At 53.8% G+C, this 17,801-nt stretch overlaps 1 protein-coding gene across 1 annotated transcript in view; it reads right to left on the bottom strand.

Annotated features, from left to right (window-relative positions):
* The window catches only part of TYRO3 (TYRO3 protein tyrosine kinase), a 20,131-nt gene extending 3,943 nt beyond the window's left edge, over positions 1–16,188 (bottom strand). Inside the window, exons 1-18 of the mRNA XM_011956673.1 lie at positions 16,003–16,188; positions 15,673–15,773; positions 14,603–14,773; positions 13,070–13,156; positions 12,200–12,315; positions 9,845–10,022; positions 9,033–9,178; positions 8,369–8,513; positions 6,938–7,067; positions 6,754–6,854; positions 6,388–6,483; positions 5,971–6,051; positions 5,401–5,493; positions 4,551–4,672; positions 4,000–4,094; positions 3,652–3,811; positions 3,304–3,440; positions 2,381–2,437 (exon numbers count right to left, since the gene is read on the bottom strand). Of these exons, the coding sequence (XP_011812063.1) occupies positions 2,381–2,437; positions 3,304–3,440; positions 3,652–3,811; positions 4,000–4,094; positions 4,551–4,672; positions 5,401–5,493; positions 5,971–6,051; positions 6,388–6,483; positions 6,754–6,854; positions 6,938–7,067; positions 8,369–8,513; positions 9,033–9,178; positions 9,845–10,022; positions 12,200–12,315; positions 13,070–13,156; positions 14,603–14,773; positions 15,673–15,773; positions 16,003–16,175 (2,189 nt within the window). The 5' untranslated portion in view covers positions 16,176–16,188. The remainder of the gene's footprint in view (positions 1–2,380; positions 2,438–3,303; positions 3,441–3,651; positions 3,812–3,999; positions 4,095–4,550; positions 4,673–5,400; positions 5,494–5,970; positions 6,052–6,387; positions 6,484–6,753; positions 6,855–6,937; positions 7,068–8,368; positions 8,514–9,032; positions 9,179–9,844; positions 10,023–12,199; positions 12,316–13,069; positions 13,157–14,602; positions 14,774–15,672; positions 15,774–16,002) is intronic.
* Between the last annotated feature and the right edge of the window lie 1,613 nt (positions 16,189–17,801).

The following is a 17,801-nucleotide window of genomic DNA, read 5'->3' as shown; positions in this document are numbered from 1 at the left end:
AAAAAAAAAAAAAAAAAAGAACCGTGACTAAAGTCACACACGTGGAAAGTGACAGAGCTGTGATTTGAAGCTAGGGGGGTTGGCTCCAAAGTCCCTCCTATGCTGAGTGGGCAGTACCTACTCAGTAAATCCTCACTGTACAGCCGGACACAGTGGTATGCACCTGTAGTCCCAGCTACTCAGGAGGCTGAGATTGAAGGATCCCTTGACCCCAGGATTTCAAGACCAGTCTGGGCAACACAGCAAGACCATGTCTCTATTAAAAAAATAATAATTAATAAGCAAGGTATGGTAGTAAGTACCTGTAATCCCAGCTACTATGGAGGCTGGGCAGAAGATCTCTTGAACCCAGGGGTTTGAGGCTACAGTCAGCTGTGATTGCACTACTGCACTCCAGCCTGGCTGTCAGAGCGAGACCCTTTCTCTTATTAAAAAAAAAGTAAAAATCCGCCAGGTACAGTGGCTCATGCCTGTAATGCCAGCACTTTAGGAGGCGAGGTGGGAGGATCACTTGAGGTCAGGAGTTCCAAACCAGCCTGGCGAACATGGTGAAATCCCGTCTCTACTAAAAAATACAAAAATTGGCTGAGCGTGGTGGCGCACACCTGTAATCCCAGCCCTTTGGGAGGCCAAGGTGGGTGGATCACCTGAGGTCAGAAGTTCGAGACCAGCATGACCAATATGGAGAAATCCCATCTCTACTAAAAATACAAAATTAGCCGGGCAGGGTGGCACATGCCTGTAATCCCAGCTACTCTGGAGGCTGAGGCAGGAGAATCGATTGGAACCAGGAGGTGGAGGCTGTTGTGAGCCAAGATCGCGCCATTGCACTCCAGCCTGGGCGACAATAGCAAAACTCCGTCTCAAAAAAAAAAAAAAAAAAAGTCCTCACTGTTCATATACAACCTTTGAGTATCTGGAAAAAGCTTCCAGCTCTCTCCCCAATGGGAATGTTTTGTTTTGTTTTGTTCGAGATGGAGTTTTGCTCTTGTTGCCCAGGCTGGAGTGCAATGGCGTGATCTCAGCTCACCGGAACCTCTGCCTCCCAGGTTCAAGCAATTCTCCTGCCCCGGCTTCCAGAGTAGCTGGCATTACAGACACATGCCACCACGCCCAGCTAATTTTGTATTTTTAATAGAGGTAGAGTTTCTCTATGTTGGTCAGGCTGGTCTCGAACTCCCAACCTCAGGTGATCCACCCGCCTCGGCCTCCCAAAGTGCTGGGATTGCAGGCGTGAACCACCATGCAGGCCAGGAAGGCTTTTTTACATACAACTTCAGGAACCTTATAAATTCCCTGAAGCCTATCACTCAGGGTGCCCAAGGAATGCCTCAGGCCGAGGTGGAAAAATAACAAACCAAAAAAGCTAATGGGAAGAGACGGAGACCAAGTCCAGTGAAAGCAAATGCCTGACTCTCTCGCCTATGCCCACGACAAGAGCCCCAAGTACTGCCTCACGCACCAGCACACCAGCAGGGCCCCCAGTAATGGCAGTAATCATGCCAGACACTGAGCAGGTCGTGGGAACGGGAATGGTCTGGGGCCTCGGGTACATGGCCAGAATGGGACACATTCTCAAGGCTGTGCTAGGAGCCAACTGGCGCCTGTCCACCAGGCTGCCTGGGTGAGGCCAGTGCCCGCCCACTCTCCATTGACAGCATGACAGCACCAGCTCCAGCTGGGGAGGAGGCTGCACTGGGGTCTGGTCACCACTGCCCATCAGAGCTTCTACAGCTCCACATTAGAACTGAGGCAGGCTGCAGCCACAGGGAGACGCGAGCTTCCTGCCCCTTGCCATACCCTAAGTTCTGCTGAATGAACAGGAGGGCCAGGGCCTGGCTTGTGTACTTAAGATTTCCCTCTGAGGTGCAGATGAGTCAGTCACCCACAGTCTGGGTTCAGGGCACTTCAAACCCACTGTCAAAGGGAAGGATCCCACCATGAGGCTGAGCCTTCCTGTGCGTGTCCATGACCTCGGCCCTCTGGAAGTCCAATCCCAGAGCAAGAAATGGAGCAGATTCTTTATCTGGTCACAGTGGCTCCCACTCCCACTGGGGCTCATGAAAGTTCTTCTGGGCTGGGTTTGGTGGCTCACACCTGTAATCCCAGCATTTTGGGAGGCCAAAGCAGGTGGATACCTTGAGCCCAGGAGTTCAAGACCAGCTTGACAAATACGGCAGAGCCCTGTCTCTACAAAAATACAAAAATTAGCCAGGTTTGGTGGCACATGTCTGTAGTCCCAGCTACTTGGAAGGCTGGGGAGGGAGGATCACTTGAGCCCAGGAGGTTGAGGCTACAGTAAGCAGAGATTACGCCACTGCACTCCAGCCTGGGTGACAGAGCGAGACCCTGTCTCAAAAACAAAACGAAAAATACTCACAAAATGTTGTCTGAAGGCCTAGGGAGCCCTTGGCTTGGATGGAGTGGGAGTGTAAGACTAGAACAGACAAATCACAGTTGCTGTCATAAAGAGTTAAGAGTACATACTCTAAAACCACAGGGATCGAGGTTCAAATTCCAATTCATTCACTTAATAGCTCTGTGACGTTGGCCATGTTGCTTAATCTCTCTAATCCTATTTTCTCGTCTACAAAGTGGGGATAAATAATAGTCTTTTCCTCATAAGGTCAGAGAAAGATTACCTGAAAGAATGCCTAAAAGCCCAGCTAATGTCAGTGACACTTCCCATTATCCTGTCACAGGGGTTTGTTCTCACTCTAGCGAAGCAGGTGGTATCACTGCCTGCCCGGTCCCGAGGGCTTTGGGCTTAAGGAAAGAAGAGGAGGCAGTTCCCTTATTCCCAGGACCTCAGTTCTTTATCTTAGCTTCCCAAGAGAGCTCAGCCTAGGAAGTTTTCTTAGACTAGCTGGGGTCTCTACGGCAAAGGTTGTATTCACTGGGGTAGAACAAATAAAATAAAATAAATAAAAAACAAAAAAAAAAGGAATTATGGGTGGGAAGATGGCAGGGAAACCTCCCACACTGTTACTCAGCACTGTGCCTTCTGTTCTGCTCTTGGGGTTCCTGGTTCTCCCTACAAACTGGAGAAAAGAGACTGATAGACAAAGGCTAAAGCAAGAAATCTGGGATGGGAGGGGGGAAAAGGAAGAAAACAAGGAGGTGGCAGATGAGCAGTGAGTATGAGGTGGGGGGCAGTCTTCCAACTACAAGGATGTTTCTATAAAAAAACAAAGGTCCAGTTGAGGCTCTTAGTTCCCACTGGGCCAGCAGCTGTGGTGGCAGCTACCAGCCAAAACTCCAGATTCCCCTTTCCTTCCAGAGCCCCCTTCCCGGGATACTCACACGTCCTCCATACACTCCGGAGGCTGTTTCAGGCGGTTCCCGCCAATGAGGTAGTTGTAAATCTCAGCGTTTTCGATGCCAGCGTATGGCGTCTGCCCACGTGTCATGATCTCCCACATGGTCACCCCGAACGCCCACTGGGACAGAATTGAGGTTGGGGGAGAAGCTGTCACTAGGTGTCCTGAGTCAGGCAGAGAGCCATGGCTCTGGGACAAGCACAGCCTGGAGCTCAGGGCCTCATCATCAGGCAACCAAACCCCAGAAAGCAGACTTGGCTAGGCCCTTCAGGATCCCAAAGGTCTGTTCTCACACTAGTCCCCACCAAGCTTCACGGGCCACCCTGCTCACCACGTCACTGTGCACAGTATACAGGTTGTCAGCCAGGCTCTCCAGGGCCAGCCACTTGACAGGCAATTTGGAGGCACAGCCTTGACGATAGTAGTCCCCACTATAGATCTTCCGGGAGAGTCCGAAGTCAGCCACACACACTGTCATGTCCTCTGCCAGCCTACAAGGAGCGTTGAGGGAGGGAGTCAGCCTTCTGCCATGCTTACAGCCTTACAAGAGCCAGGACATCTTTGCTCCCAAGCTACCCCCATGCATAGCAGATGCTGTCCCAGGCAGGAGCCGACCATTAGCTAGCTCCTCTTGGCACCTGCTGCTGTCTCCCACCCTCGAGTCCTCCAGAATTCGTACATGCAATTCCGAGCGGCCAGGTCTCGGTGGATGAAGTTCCGAGAGCTCAGGTACTCCATGCCGCAGGCGATGTCCACCATGAACCGGATCAGGGTCTGGAGGGGTAGGTTCTAGCGGACAGACAGGCCAAGCTCAGGCTTAACCTGCCCACCCAGCTGGGGCAGGATGGATGGGGGTCCCTGGCCAGAAAGCCTGAAGGCTGTCCCCAGAATCACTGGAAGGAAGAAAAGGGATGGAGGGGCCTTCCCAAGACAAGGAAGCTTCAGCTAGCCTAAGAGGAAGCCTGGAAGCCAAGACTCCCCACCTGGGGGCTCCACAAGTCCCTGCCCCTAGAAAGGGTCCTTGCCCGGCCTATATTTCTCAGCAGGGTTTTGTGAGAGAAAAGAAAGCCTGCTAGATTAAAAGGATTCAAACTCAGACCCCTCCTACTACCTACCACCCAGCTCCATCAGCCCTACCCAGAAAGCCCCTCTCTGCCAGGGTCTCTATGCCTTTCCAGGCCCTGTGTTCCCACCCATTTCCCCCTGGCCATCCCCACACGAGGTACTCACAAAGGGGTTCTCCCCAATCCGGGAGGCGAGCAGGAAGGCGTGCAGGTCCCCATGCTTCATGAAAGGCAAGATGACCATGGGGATGGGGAGTCGGCCTTTAGCCCTGCTCCGGAGGCTCACCCCTGGGACAAGGGAGAGTCAGGAGCTGAGCATAGGAGGGTCAAGGGGCAGTGCAGGTGTCTGCGTAAGTCCCCACCTGCTGGGTCCCATCTCTAGCTCTGGATCTGCTGTTTATTTTTTCATAGGCTCCACACTGGTCTGGGGACTACCCAGGAGGGACTCTGGTTGCTCCCATATCCCTGGAGCATCTTCTGTCCCCTTCCTTTCCTTCTCTGTCCACACAAGCAGTTTTTGTATTGTCTGAAACAGTATCTTGTTCTGTCATCTATGCTGGAGTGCAGTGGCACAATCACAGCTCACTGCAGCCTCAACGTTCTGGGCTCAAATGATCCTCGCACCTCAGCCTCCCATGTAGATGGACAAAGGTGCATACCACCACACCTAGCTAATTTTTGTACATGTGTGTGTATTGTTTTTTGTTTTAATAGAGGTGGGTTGTTGCTATACTGCCCAGGCTAGTCTCAAACCCCTGGCCTCAAGCAATTCTTCCACCTCAGCCTCCCAAAGTGCTGGGGTTTAGGCATGAGCCACCGCACCCAGCCACACAGTCTTCATGTGCGGACCTTTGGCACTCCTCACCTCAGATTTCTGCCAGGACCCTCCTTGCTATTTTGCCATCTATTTACTTACCAGATGAATCCAAACGTCTCTCCTACAGGCTGCCCTCTCATGTTGGTAGAGCATATTTTTAGCCCTATTCTCTGTCTGCCTCCCCCAAAAAGGGGCTCACCAACAAGTTTGGCCACGTGCGGATGGTCAAACTCCTTCATGCAAGCGGCTTCCCTGAGGAACTCTTCAATGTCGCTTGAGGCAATGATGTCAGCTAGGAGAAAGGGATGGGGAAGCAGGGAATAAAACAAGATGTGTCCCTAGCTTTGACCCAGGCCTCCTAGGTCTTGTCCTTCAGATGTCCTAGGCTTCCCAGCGAGCCCAGGAAACAGCCCAGCCATGAGCAGGAGAAACCTCCAAGGAGTGGTGCTATGCAGCAACTTCTCTACTTACTAATGCCTTCCCTTCCTTTTGGTTTGGGAGCCCAGCAGGTCAACCAACCACAGCTGTCATCACCCAAGAGAGGACTCAGAGGACAGTCACTGCCGACGGCAGAGAGCAATGGCTGGGCATGAATAAGTGTGTTTGGGTTTATGCTTGTGAATTATTCGTGCCGTAAAGACAGCATCCCAGTTAGTGTTGCCCAGCTCTTCTTGGAAAATCTAGGGGCTAAGCAGAGCCTGCTTCAGGGTCAGTCACCCCTCTTACCCTTCCAAGTGATGCCCTCAGGCCACAACTATCCCCCACTCACCTTTCAGCATCTTCACAGCCACTTTCACAAAGGAGCCATCCTCCTGCTTCAGCTGGGCCTCCCGCACTGAACCAAACTCTCCTAGGAACCAGTCCAAGTGAGGGAGTCTCCTTGGCTCTCTGCTCCCTGCCATCTTCCCTCCCAAGTGACCCTCCATGGGGACACAGTCAGCAGACTCTGGGGCCACTGGAGAAGGCACCCTTGCCAGTAGCCAAAGCAAGAGCACGCTGGGAGCAGCTCCTCAGCCCTCCCTGTCCCCAGCCACCATTCCCCCCAAACATCCCACACTCAGGAGTCTACAAGCATATCTTGTTTACAGGAGCCAACCTAAACCCACAACCTCAAAGTGACAGGGGTGACCAAACACCTCCAGCTACAGCAAACCAGCCATGCCCATCCCCACACAGCCCCACATACCTTTGCCCAACATCCGGCCCAGGGTGAACTGCTGCTCTGGGATGAGCACGTCCTCCAGTTTTTCCTTTAGTTCATCGCTGATGCCCAAGCTGTCCACTGTTGGGAAAGGGTTTGTGGGAAAGAGGGATCTCTGATTCCTGAGCCAAAGCCCAGCCTGCTTTTTATACCCCAGACTCTGCCCTCAGAGCATAGAGATGAGCTTAGGTCTCCCACGGCTGGGGTGGTGAACTTCACACAGACAGGTCTGTGTGCCTGGGGCTCACTGATGTTCACACAAATATCAGTCGAATTAATAATTTGGTAAAATAATGCGGATAGGGGCACACGACAACCCATTTGTCCTTCCCATGATCGCCCACCACTCACATGTGGCCTCGATGCGCTCAGGCCTTTCTCGATTGAAGGACCGGGCTGCCCGGAAGTGAATGGCTGGCTCTCCCCGGGCCATGACACTGTCAAAGGCTTGCCTAAAGGAAAACCCAGGATTTGGGATCAGCTCCAAGGTCTTTCATCACCACCTGCCTCTCCCTCCACATCCCCATCCCCTTACCCAAACCGCGTCTCTTTCCGTCTCTTTCGAAGCAGGATGAGGGCTAGGGCAGCAGCCGTAACCAGGGCCGTTAGCACACCAAGGACCACAGGTACCCAGGATGTGCGGCTGTGAGGAGGGCCCTGCTGGCCTGTGGGAGGGAGGTGCAGTGGCATGAGCTAGGATGACACCATGGGGTCCCTTCAGAACTTTCCCAGGATGGTCATCCAGCTGGGTCAAGGGGCTCCTCTAGGTCAATAAAGGGTCCTGAGGGAGAGGGGCTCCAGAGGAAGGCCCAAGAGTCCTTCCTACCTGGTCAGAGACAGGCCCTGGCTGTTGTGACCTAGAGTGTGACCATGGATTTCTATGCCAGTTCTGGGGCAGAGAGAGGAGAATGAGATATAGTTTGTTTGAGACAGAGTCTTGTTCTGTTGCCCAGGTCAGAGTGCAGGGGCACAGTTACAGCTCACCGCAGCCTCAGCCTCCAGGCTCAAGCAATCCTTCCACTTCAGCCTCCCAAGCAGCTGGGACTACAGGTGTGCAACATCACACCTGGCTAATTTTTAAATTTTTTTGGTAGAGATAAAGTCTCACTTTGCTGCCCAGGGTGGTCTCGAACTCCTGGACTCAAGCAATCCTCCCACCTCAGCCTCCCAAAGTTGTGGGATTACAGGTGTGAACCACCACTCCCGGCCTTATTTTTTTTTTTTTTTTTGAGACAGAGTCTTGCTCTGTTGCCCAGGCTGTAGTGCAGTGATGCGATCTCAGCTCACTGCAAGCTCCGCCTCCCAGGTTCACACCATTCTCCTGCCTCAGCCTCCCGAGTAGCTGGGACTACAGGCGCCTGCCACCATGCCGGCTAATTATTTTGTATTTTTGGTAGAGATGGGGTTTCACCGTGTTAGCCAGGATGGTCTCGATCTCCTGACCTCATGATCCACCCGCCTCAGCCTCCCAAAGTGCTGGGATTACAGGCATGAGCCACAGTACCCGGCCCTATTTGTTTAGAGACAACAGGCTCACTCTGTTGCACAGGCTGGAGCGCAGTAGTGCAATCATAGCTCACTGCAGCCTCGAACACCTGGGTTCAAGCAATCCTTCTGCCTCAGTCTCTGGAGTAGCTGGGCCTAACAGGCATATGCCACCACACCAAGCTAATCCTTTTTTTAAATTTATTTTGTAGAGACAGAGTCTTGCTGTGTTGCCAGAGTTGGTCTCAAACTGCTGGCCTCAAGTGATCCTTCGACCTCCCAAAATGCTGGGATTACAGGAATGAGCCACCATACACCCAGTCAAGATACAGTTTAAATACCAGCCCTGGCCTCAACTTCTTCACTTGGTCTGTGGGCCTGCTAGGAGGGGAGATGCTACTAGGCTCCTCCCACCAGTCTAGGTTGCCCTTGAAAACCTTGATCCCCTGAGCCTCTGCCCCTCTCCCCCTGCAAACCTCACCTGCATGGTCATGAGAAGAGACCACCAGTGGCTGACTCCAGGGTCCACAGCCAACTGCATTGGAGACGCACACACGTACGATCAGGTCCTTTTGGGGATCCCAGCCTGTCAAATTGGCCCTGGTCCCCTCCACTGTCAGTTCATCCTGCAGCCAGGAAAAGCCCCCACCCCATAGTGAGCCTGAGGAGAAGGCCTCCAGCTGGGGCCTGAGGGCAGAAAAAGGTCCGGCTGGGAACATGGGAGTATAGGGGCACTGTGGGTTCAGGGGCTGTGGGAACACAGCCGTCTGGGAGTAATCACATTCCTGCTCCGGGCTGCAGGGGCCTCTCCGGAACACAAACAAGGCTCAGTCCCGGAATGCACAGGTGGGGGATGGGAGCAAACTGAGCTGGGGACAAAGCCTTATCTGTGCCCTCCCCCAGCTCAAGCAGGAATGTGCTTCCTGCTTTATTTACAAAGTGCACACAGGATGCAATCCTAACAGGAGACATAATCCTTCGAGAAGTGGAGTTTGCAGAGGTGGGTGAGGAGGAGAGGATTCCCTGGGAGAGTGGGAGACCCAGGCCCACCAAAGACAACCATTTTGAAATTCTTAAAGGCCTTAGAACCCCGAGGGCTGATACTCCAGGAGCGTGAAAAGAGGGAAGGGTTCTGTCTCTCTTACCTGGGTTCCATTGTCTTGAACCCAGGACAGTTTATAGGGTCCCAGGGGGCCTTCCAAAGGGCCCTCAGGGATCACTTCTTCCCACTCCAAGATGAGGCCTGAATCTGTGCGGATAGCATGGAGGTTTTGGGGAGCGCTGGCTGGGGCTGTAGCCAAAGAGAGAAGATTGCTAAGACCCCTGCCCTTCCTGTCATCATAATCCCATGCAGACCTTTGGAACCAACTCCCAAGAACTAAACAGCTCTGAGAGGCACGACTGGGGAAGGGTTCACCTCCCAGCTCTGATTGCTCTCACCCACTGTGCTGGGGGCGGGGTAAGCAATGGGCAGGACAGGCAGCACCCCAGCTCGGCTATGTTGCTCTTCATCACCATGGTTACTGCCTCTCTGCCTCATCCCTCGCCACTCCCCTCTCACAGCTATGCCAGCCTCCCTGCAATTGCCAGAGAACTCTAAGCAAGTTCGTGTCATAGGGTCTTTGCACTTGCTGTGCCTTCTTCAGGCAGTGATTTTCCCCCAGATATTTACATGACTCCTTCTTTATCCTTCAGACCCGAATCAGACCTTTTTAGGGGCGTTCCTTAACCATCCGGGGGCACTCTTCATCAACCACATTATCTGATCTTTTCTAGTTTGTTTATCTGTTCCACCCACAGTAACTATTTACAAGGTGGTATGTAGTGATATGCAGTAAATGTTTGTCAAATGATGCCTGAACATCCATCTCCACCAGCACCATTCAGAACTTGAGCCAACATGGCCTCCTTCCCGGCTCCAGCCCCGCCCACCCCCTCTGCTCTATGCATCCCTTACCTAGACCCTTGGTCTGAAAGGGCACCCAGTCAGCATAGGGAGAGGGCCCCAAGGCATTGGCACAGCGCACCCTGAGGCTGTAGTTGGTGGCAGGCACCAGGTCCCGGAGCAGGCAGGTAAAGGGGGGCACAGGGACCACAACAGCCAGGACTTCCCAGCCTCCTGGGGCCTGTGTCACCTACAGAAAAGCAGAAAACGAATGATGTAGGGGAGATCCTGTGCGAGATGGAAGATGGAGTGGGTATAGTTATGGGTGCTTGAATGAATGCTTCCTCTATCAGCAAACACTTGCAACCCACGCCCTCCCATCCGCCCCCACCCCAATAATACACCAGGTTCCACATCTTCATGCCTTTGTGAATGCTGTTCCTTTCACTTGGAATGACCTGCTCTTCCTAGCAAAGGCCTACTCATCCTGTAAGACTCAGTACAAATATCACTTTCTTGGTGAAAGCCTTTCTCAACCACTCCAGAAAACTCCTCTTATCCTTTTGTACTTGGTGCAAAACTCTTAGGGTATACTTACCACTTACTGTGCCTGTTTACATGCCACTCCAAAGTTCAAGTTTCTGAAGCTCAGAGAAAACTGGGAGCCTAGGGCACTATGAACCAGCCCCTCATCTTACATTTTGGGGGCCCAGGGTAAGAGTACAAAGAGATCCATGTACTATATGTCTACATATTTAAACATTATAAATCAGCTAACAAACTATTAAATAGTTTCTATCTTAATATTTTGACCAATAAACCTTCAAAACAACCTGGGAGATCAGGTTTGCATTTGTAATTCTCTAAATCCCTGGAGTCCCGAGTCAGAATGAGGCGGCACTGGAAGAGTTGGCCCGAAGCCAAGGTCTGCACCATGAGGGGCCTCATGTGCACAGGCGTGGACAATGCTGACTGCATATCCAAGCTCCATTCCCATCCCCGTCACGAATGGCTGCCCCTTGGGCTTAGAGGTGCTCATATCATACTGTGGTCCATCCTTGGGAAGGTGGAGCAGGGAAGAGGCCCACACAGACCCCGGAAGCAGACTCAGGACCATCAGGGCAAGAGATCCTGAATATCTAGAGTATAGTGTGGCAGTGAGGGGGTCCTTGCCATCTGGATGGGCATATCCTCTTGGCCCTGTAGGCTCTTTGCCCAGGGGAAAGGGGTGTGGCCAAAGGAGGGCCGGAGTAGGATCCTCTTTTTTTTTTTTTCTTTTTTAGAGACAGGATCTTGCCCTGTCACTCACGCTGGAGTACAGTGGCATGATCTCGGCTCACCGCAGCCTTGACTTCTCAGGCTCAAGTCATCCTCCCACTCTAGCCTCCTGAATAGTTAGGGGTACAGGCGTATGCCACTATGCCTGGATAATTTTTGTATTTTTCATAGAGAATGGGTTTTGCCATGTTGTCCAGTTTGGTCTTGAAGTCCCAGGCTCAAGCAATCCTCCCGCCTCCGCCTCCCAAAGTGCTGGGATTACAGGCATGAGCCACTGAGCCCAACCTCAGTAGGGTTCTCTAAATGGTGGAGCCCAGAGCAGGGGCCCCTCCTGCCCAGGGAAACTGCCCAGAACAGTTTTGAAAGGTGCTCATTGAGTGGCTTTTGAGTAAACGGATGAAAATGAGCAAGCCTGCATTGCCTCTTGTTTTCAGTATCTACCCAGTTCTTCTACTCTCCAAGGTGTAGGGCCCCTTCTGGTCATCTTGTTCTCTTTGGCTTGAATGGGGGTTGGGGGGTAAGGCGGCTCATGATAGTGTGAGTATCAGCAAAGGTTTGAGCTTTCACCTAGTAAGAAAAACTCAGTTGGGTGTGCTGGTTCACGCCTGTAATACCAGCATTTAAGAGGCTGAGGCAGGCAGATCGCATGAAGTCAGGGGTTTGAGATCAGCCTGGCTAACACGGTGAACTACTAGTCTCTACTAAAAAAAAAATAGCTGGGCGTGGTGGTACACGACTGTAATCCTAGCTACTGGTGAGGCTGAGGCAGGAGAATCACTTGAACCCAGGAGGTGGAGGTTGCAGTGAGCCGACATGGCGCCACTGCACTCCAGCCTGGCCAACAGTGAGACCCTGTGTCAAAAAAAAAAAAAAAAGAAGGAAAGAAAAACCTTCTAGGTACCCCAAATCTGTTCTAGTGATCTGCTTTCCAACCTGAAGAATGCATGAATTTGAGCCAATCTGCAGTCACTGAGTTGCCAGAGCACCCCATGATAAGAGACAGTGGCCTGTGCTCTTCCTGCTAAGGAGCAGCACCTGAAAAGAGCTGCAGACCAAGCCCCTAGGAGCTGACTAGTGAGTGTGACACCCCTGTCAACAAAGTGCTGGCCAGGCAGCCAGAAAGAGCATGGCCCGGCCCGGAGAGCCTACCTGAACTGTACAGGACTGTAGCAGGGCTCGGCCATCAGCACCTGGCATCCAGGCCACACTGGCGTTGCTGCTGGAAAGCTTTGTCACGGTGACGTTGAAGGGGGCTGCAGGCAGTGCTGTGGACGGGGACTCAGAATCAGTGCCCAGTAGGAATATGAACGGAGGGAGTAGGAGGCATGGGAGTCAAGCCTTGAGTCTCTCTGAGGGTCCAGGGCATCCCCAACCTAAAGACAGCTACTCAGCACTCCCAGGATCACAGTAGTACACAAATAAGCAACCACTAGGGCACAGCTGCTCACACCTGGGAGAGCGCCTGGGCTGTGGAGAGAGGTTGCCTCCCTGCAATGAAGGCCCTGTGTGACTGAGGAATAAGATGAGAGGGTATGTGGGGGTGGCACCTCAGGCTTGGGAGATACAAGGGAGAGACAGGCAGCTGCCCCTGCAGCCACAGCCTGGTTCCTGCAGACACCCTGTCCCTCCCCCTCTCTCTGTGCACCAGCCCTTCAGGTCTCCTCCATCCGGTGCTAGGCTGTTTTCCCCACCCCCATCCCCTCAAAGGGAGGGGCAGAAACAAGGCTGGGCATGGGCCTTGACCATCTCCTGCTGCTTCCCTCCCTCCTTCCCTCCCTCCCAAGGACTCTGCTTCGTGATGGGAAATCTGCTGTGACGTCAGGATTCTATTCTCATCTCAGCCACGCAGGGTCTCAGGTGCTCCCACTAGGAATGGGAGCTATGCCAATTAACCCCTCGCTCCCTAGATCCCAGCAGGACCACAAGGGGAGCTGGAACACAGAACAATTCTAACTGCAGGACAGCTCGCTGGGAATGCCCCTGGCCTCATCCACCCTTCCTCCCTGCCAGCCCTCCTACCTTGAAGGTGAACAGTGGCTGTGCGAGAAGAGGCCAGGCCTTTTAGGTTGTGAGCTTCACAGGAAAACATGGTGCTCTGGGTCACCCCTGGGGCCAGAAAACCTCAGTCAGCTCCCTAAGCAGCAATCCCTACTCAGTGCGTGATTGGGAAAGGGGAATACTCAGGCTCTGGTCAGAACATCCTTAAAGCCCTCCTGCCAAAGGAAGGGGCTGGGCAGTGAGGCACGGTGAAATGAACAGGGACACTGGAGTCTGGTGAGCCTGGAAGGGCTCTGTTTTCTCATCTCTCAAATGGGAGTATTGTGGGAATCAGGTCATGTGTGTCAAGTGCACGAATAAGCCCTTAAGAAACGTTATACCACCCTCCCATCTCCATCCCATCTCCCACACACAGCACAAGTTGCCTCCCTTTTCTGGTCACTCTTTTATTGCGTATACCAGAGTGAGCCTTTCTGTTTGCTCTGTGCCCCCTCGGGGTTGTTATTTGCAGACTCTCTGCCTTGCAATAGTTCTCAGCTCTTTATGCACGTGTCTTGTCTCCCCAATTATACTCAGTTCTTTGGCTTCTATTTCCTTTGTATTCCCACTGTCCCCTGTGGTGCCTAGCACAGTGTGGTGTGGAGTAGGAGTTCAGTAAGTGCTTATTATCAGGCTGCCTGCCTGAGGGTCCCAACCACGCACACCTGGAAGGAAGTGAACCCAGCCTTCTCTCTAATCTGTTCCAACTCAGCGCCTCCTGAACAGAACCTGCACTTGCTTCCAGAGGTCTCATAGTCCACCTCTTCTCAAGATTCAAACTGCTGGGGAACCCAGCTCAGCGCCCATTTCCCTGGCACCTTCCAGCACATGAGACCAAGCTCAGACTCCTATTTTCTTGCCCAGTTCTAGCCCCAACCAGAAACAGTATACTTTGTTTCACAAATAAGCAAGTCTTACAAGCATGTGAGGGTATGCGCCCAAGAAACTTGGGGCCCAGGTGGGTGTGCAGGTGTGACTGTGCAGACGTATGGACAGACACAGTTGTTTGGGAAAATGTCTGGAGGTTTCCCGGAAAGTGCCATTAGGGGAGGAGGCCTTGTGCTAACCTCCCCTTACCCCTTCTCTTTCCCTCCTCTCCCCTCTCTGCAGCCTGAGAGTCTTGTCTTCTCAGTGTCTGCCAGATACTCCTCCCTAGCTCTGCGTGGGCTGGTTTCTGGCTCCTTCCCTTGGGAGGGGCGGGGGATGGGTGCCCCTGGTCTCATACAATTCATCTCTGAGGGCCAGCTGTGCATGGCCTGGACTGCTGTGAACCAAAGAAGGTGGCCCCACACCCTCCTTAAGCACACACAGCAGGATCGCCACTAATCAGCCCACCCAGCCAGCCTAGCACACCTGACTAATGAACTTAGTAATGGTGCAGCTCACGTCCCCAGACACTGGGGCTTGCTCTGGACACTCACAACCGCAAGCTCAGTGGCTGAAACTCTGCCAGCTTCAGTGCCCTCCAGGACCCAGCTCCTTCTCCACTCCAAGCCCCCGTCTGAGGCTGCTCACCTGTTACATTTAAAACAGATGGAGAGGGAGCGGGTCCCCCAATCCTCGTAGTTCCTCTCCACCAGACAATGGTAACAGGTTCAGGGGGACCCACAGCCTCGCAAAACAGTTGGAAAGGGGCATTTGGTGGCACTGCCAGATCTTTTGGCTCCACTGTGAAAAATGGCACACCTAGGAGAGAAGGGGAGTGAGGAGTGAGCCTTGCCACCTCTTGGCTTCCTACTGTACAAATCCCAAGTCTGTTTACATCTGAAATCCTCCACGCAGAAGGTTTCCACAGGCCCCTAATGATTAGGTCAACAGCAGAACGGGCATCTAGCTTGAGAGGGAGGCGGTGCCCTTCTTTTTCAGGCTCCTTAGGAATTTTTTTTTTTTTTTTTGAGATTGGTGGTCGGGAGGTCCCTCTATGTTGCCCAGGCTGGCCTGGAACTCCTGGGGGCTCAAGTGATCCTCGCGCCTTAGCCTCCAGGGTAGCTGGGACTACAGGCGCATGCCACCATGCCTGGCACCTTAGACACATCTTCCATGCTGCCCCCTTAGGCATGGCAGATTTGGACAGCTCTTCTTGCAGTGAGAGGAGACTGGGGGTGGAGAGCTGGGGGAGGGGCATAAAACTCACGGGAGTGGGTGGGAGCTTTAGCAGAGTTCTGCTGCCAGGCCCCAGCTCCCATTCAGAGCCCTTTGTTACTTTCTTAGTCACTTTGTTTTCCTGGGCTGAACAGCTCTGAGCTCCCGCAGCTGCAGAGCCTTCCTCCCCTCCCCCTGCTGGCCAGGCCACTTGGCAGAACAGGGTCCAGTCCCAGATGGGTGCTTGAAGCTTGTTGCTCAAGCAACGGAAACAGACTGTACCCCACAGTTTGTGGGTCCCAGTTGGTCCCTTGGTTGTTAGATACCCAACTCCAACTGGTAGGGTCTTCTGATGTCTGGAGTGGGCCTAGAGCCCGGACAACAAGGCCCCACAGAGCAGTGGGGCAGCCCTGCTTCTACTGAGTTCTCCGCTGCAGAGGTATAGTCACCAGCAGACGGCACGTGCTCCAGGCCAACACGCCCATATGGCTCTGCCTCCTCACCTTCTACCGTGAGCCACACTGGCTGGGAGATCTCGGTTTCGCCCCCATCCTCCACCTGGCACCAGTACCGGCCAGCGTCAGAACGCTCCGCTGACTTCAGGCTGTGGAAACAGGATACCAGGCTTGCTTCCCAGGGTCAAGGGGGGCAGCTCTGCTGGGCAAACTTGATGAGTTCAGCCTGCCCCCAATTCTGGAAGGTCCCACAGGGAGCCAAATAAAAAAACCACAGACCTCTGGGCATCAGGAGAGGGCTCCAGCTCCCAATCCCCCAGGAAAGAGCATAGCCTGCCCCCTGGCTGGCAGCCCACACCTTCCCCCACAGGCCTGCACCTGAGGAAGCCAATCCAGTGCTGCTCGCTGACTGGGATGTACAACTGGTCCAAGTTCTGGACCACAGCCCCATCCTTCACCCACTGGATGTCAGGCTCCTCCATCCCCTCCACACTGCAGTTGAGCTTCACCGGCTGCCCCTGAGACACTGTCAGCTTCACCGGGGCTCCCATAAGCTTCAGACCTGAGGGGTGAGAAGGCACATGTGTCAGCCTTGAGAGGGACTCTGTCTCTGTAAACAGTTCTCATTCTCTTCTAGAAGGTAGCTTCTGTGTCAGACAGAGAGCTCCTTCTCAGCCAAAGTCAAGGAAGCAGAGGTAGGACAGTGTGGGAGGGAAGGTCGCTGGACTTGGGCGAGGGGAGGGGGCATGACAAGCTCTCCAAGTTCCTCCAGCTCTAAGGACCTATTCCCCATGTCCTCCTTCTGAGTCCAGAAAGCAAAAGGAAGGCAGGCTGGGCTGAAATGACGGGAGTTACCCTACTGGGGCGGGCACTGCTCTAGGAATGACTGCTGCACCCAACTAGTGCAACAGGCTGCCAGCTCTCCACCCAAGGTGTCAGCCCAGACCCTGAATTTCTGCCAGCACCCTCTGCACCCAACCTTACCAAATGGAGCAGGGCTGAAGAAGGAAAGGAGGGGGTGCTCCCCTGAAGTGGAGAACATATGGCTGCAAAACCACGTCAGATCAAACACATGGCAGCCTTCCTGGCAGTCATCCGCTCTATTAATACCTGAATGTGGGCAGGGGCGAGTGCTAGGAAGGTGGGAGGCAGAAGGGAGGGCTGGGGCCCTGAGCAGGGAGCCGAAGACCCCTGGGCCACTCTTTGGAACTTGCGCGGGGCGCGTGCACACACGCGCGCACACACACACACACACGCACACACACACACACACCCCGGCACCTCTCCTGGCCTCCTGACATGTTTTTAAGCAGAGAGAGGGGCAGGGCAGGTATCCGCATAACTGAAATCCAGCCCTGCTTCGTCTCACCCTTCTGTGTGTGACTCTAGGCAAAGTCGTTGGCTCACTGAGAATCAGGTCCACACCTTTCGGCTTCTAAATACTCATCACCCCGTTTCCCTTCCCTTCCCTGAGAGGCTGATACGGCAGGGAATGCTGTCTCAAGAGAAGATGCCAGCGGGTGGCCTCTGTCCTGGTCTGTGGCTCTTCCCTGCTCCCTTCACCCTCTCAGGACTAGTCACAGGATGGGGGCCAGCCTCCCGCTCCCTATATGCCCAGCAGTACCGGAGGTGCGGGGTGGGAACTTGGAGAGCACCGTGCTGCATGGAACGCTCTTGTCACCAGCAAATGCCTCAGTGGCTGTGTGGGAACACAAGACTAACCCCTCCCAAAGACCAGCAACCTGGCACCAGCCCATCCTCTCCAAGGTTGTGCTTTCAGGAAGCTCTGAGGGCACAGGAACTCGAGTGTGCCCATTTGTTTTTTGTGACTGGGTACCCTCACAACCTCTGTACCTAAATGGTATCAGGGTGGCTTTTGGGTGCTCAGCCCCGGCCCGTGTGGTTTCAGAGGCGGACCTTCGCGTGCGGGGCAGACAGAATGGGGTCCCCAGTACTGGGAAGAAGGGAGCTAACAGCTGGGAACATCCAGGCGGGAAAATGCAGTCCCAAACACTCCCCGCTGACCACACAGCCCACACCCCGCTCCCTTCTCTTCCACCCCGCCAGAAGAGCCCAGAGCGCCAGAAAGTTGGGGGTGGGGGCCCAGCCGGAGATCCGGCGGCGAGCACTCTGCAGCGCGCCCTGCCCCGGCCCCGAGCCTCGGCCTTCGGCTCCGG

The sequence above is a fragment of the Colobus angolensis genome, unplaced genomic scaffold (assembly GCF_000951035.1).
Source record: "Colobus angolensis palliatus isolate OR3802 unplaced genomic scaffold, Cang.pa_1.0 Scaffold420, whole genome shotgun sequence".
Taxonomy (NCBI): domain Eukaryota; kingdom Metazoa; phylum Chordata; class Mammalia; order Primates; family Cercopithecidae; genus Colobus; species Colobus angolensis.
Note: the sequence above shows the minus strand (reverse complement) of the source record. Positions and strands in the feature narration are given on the sequence as shown.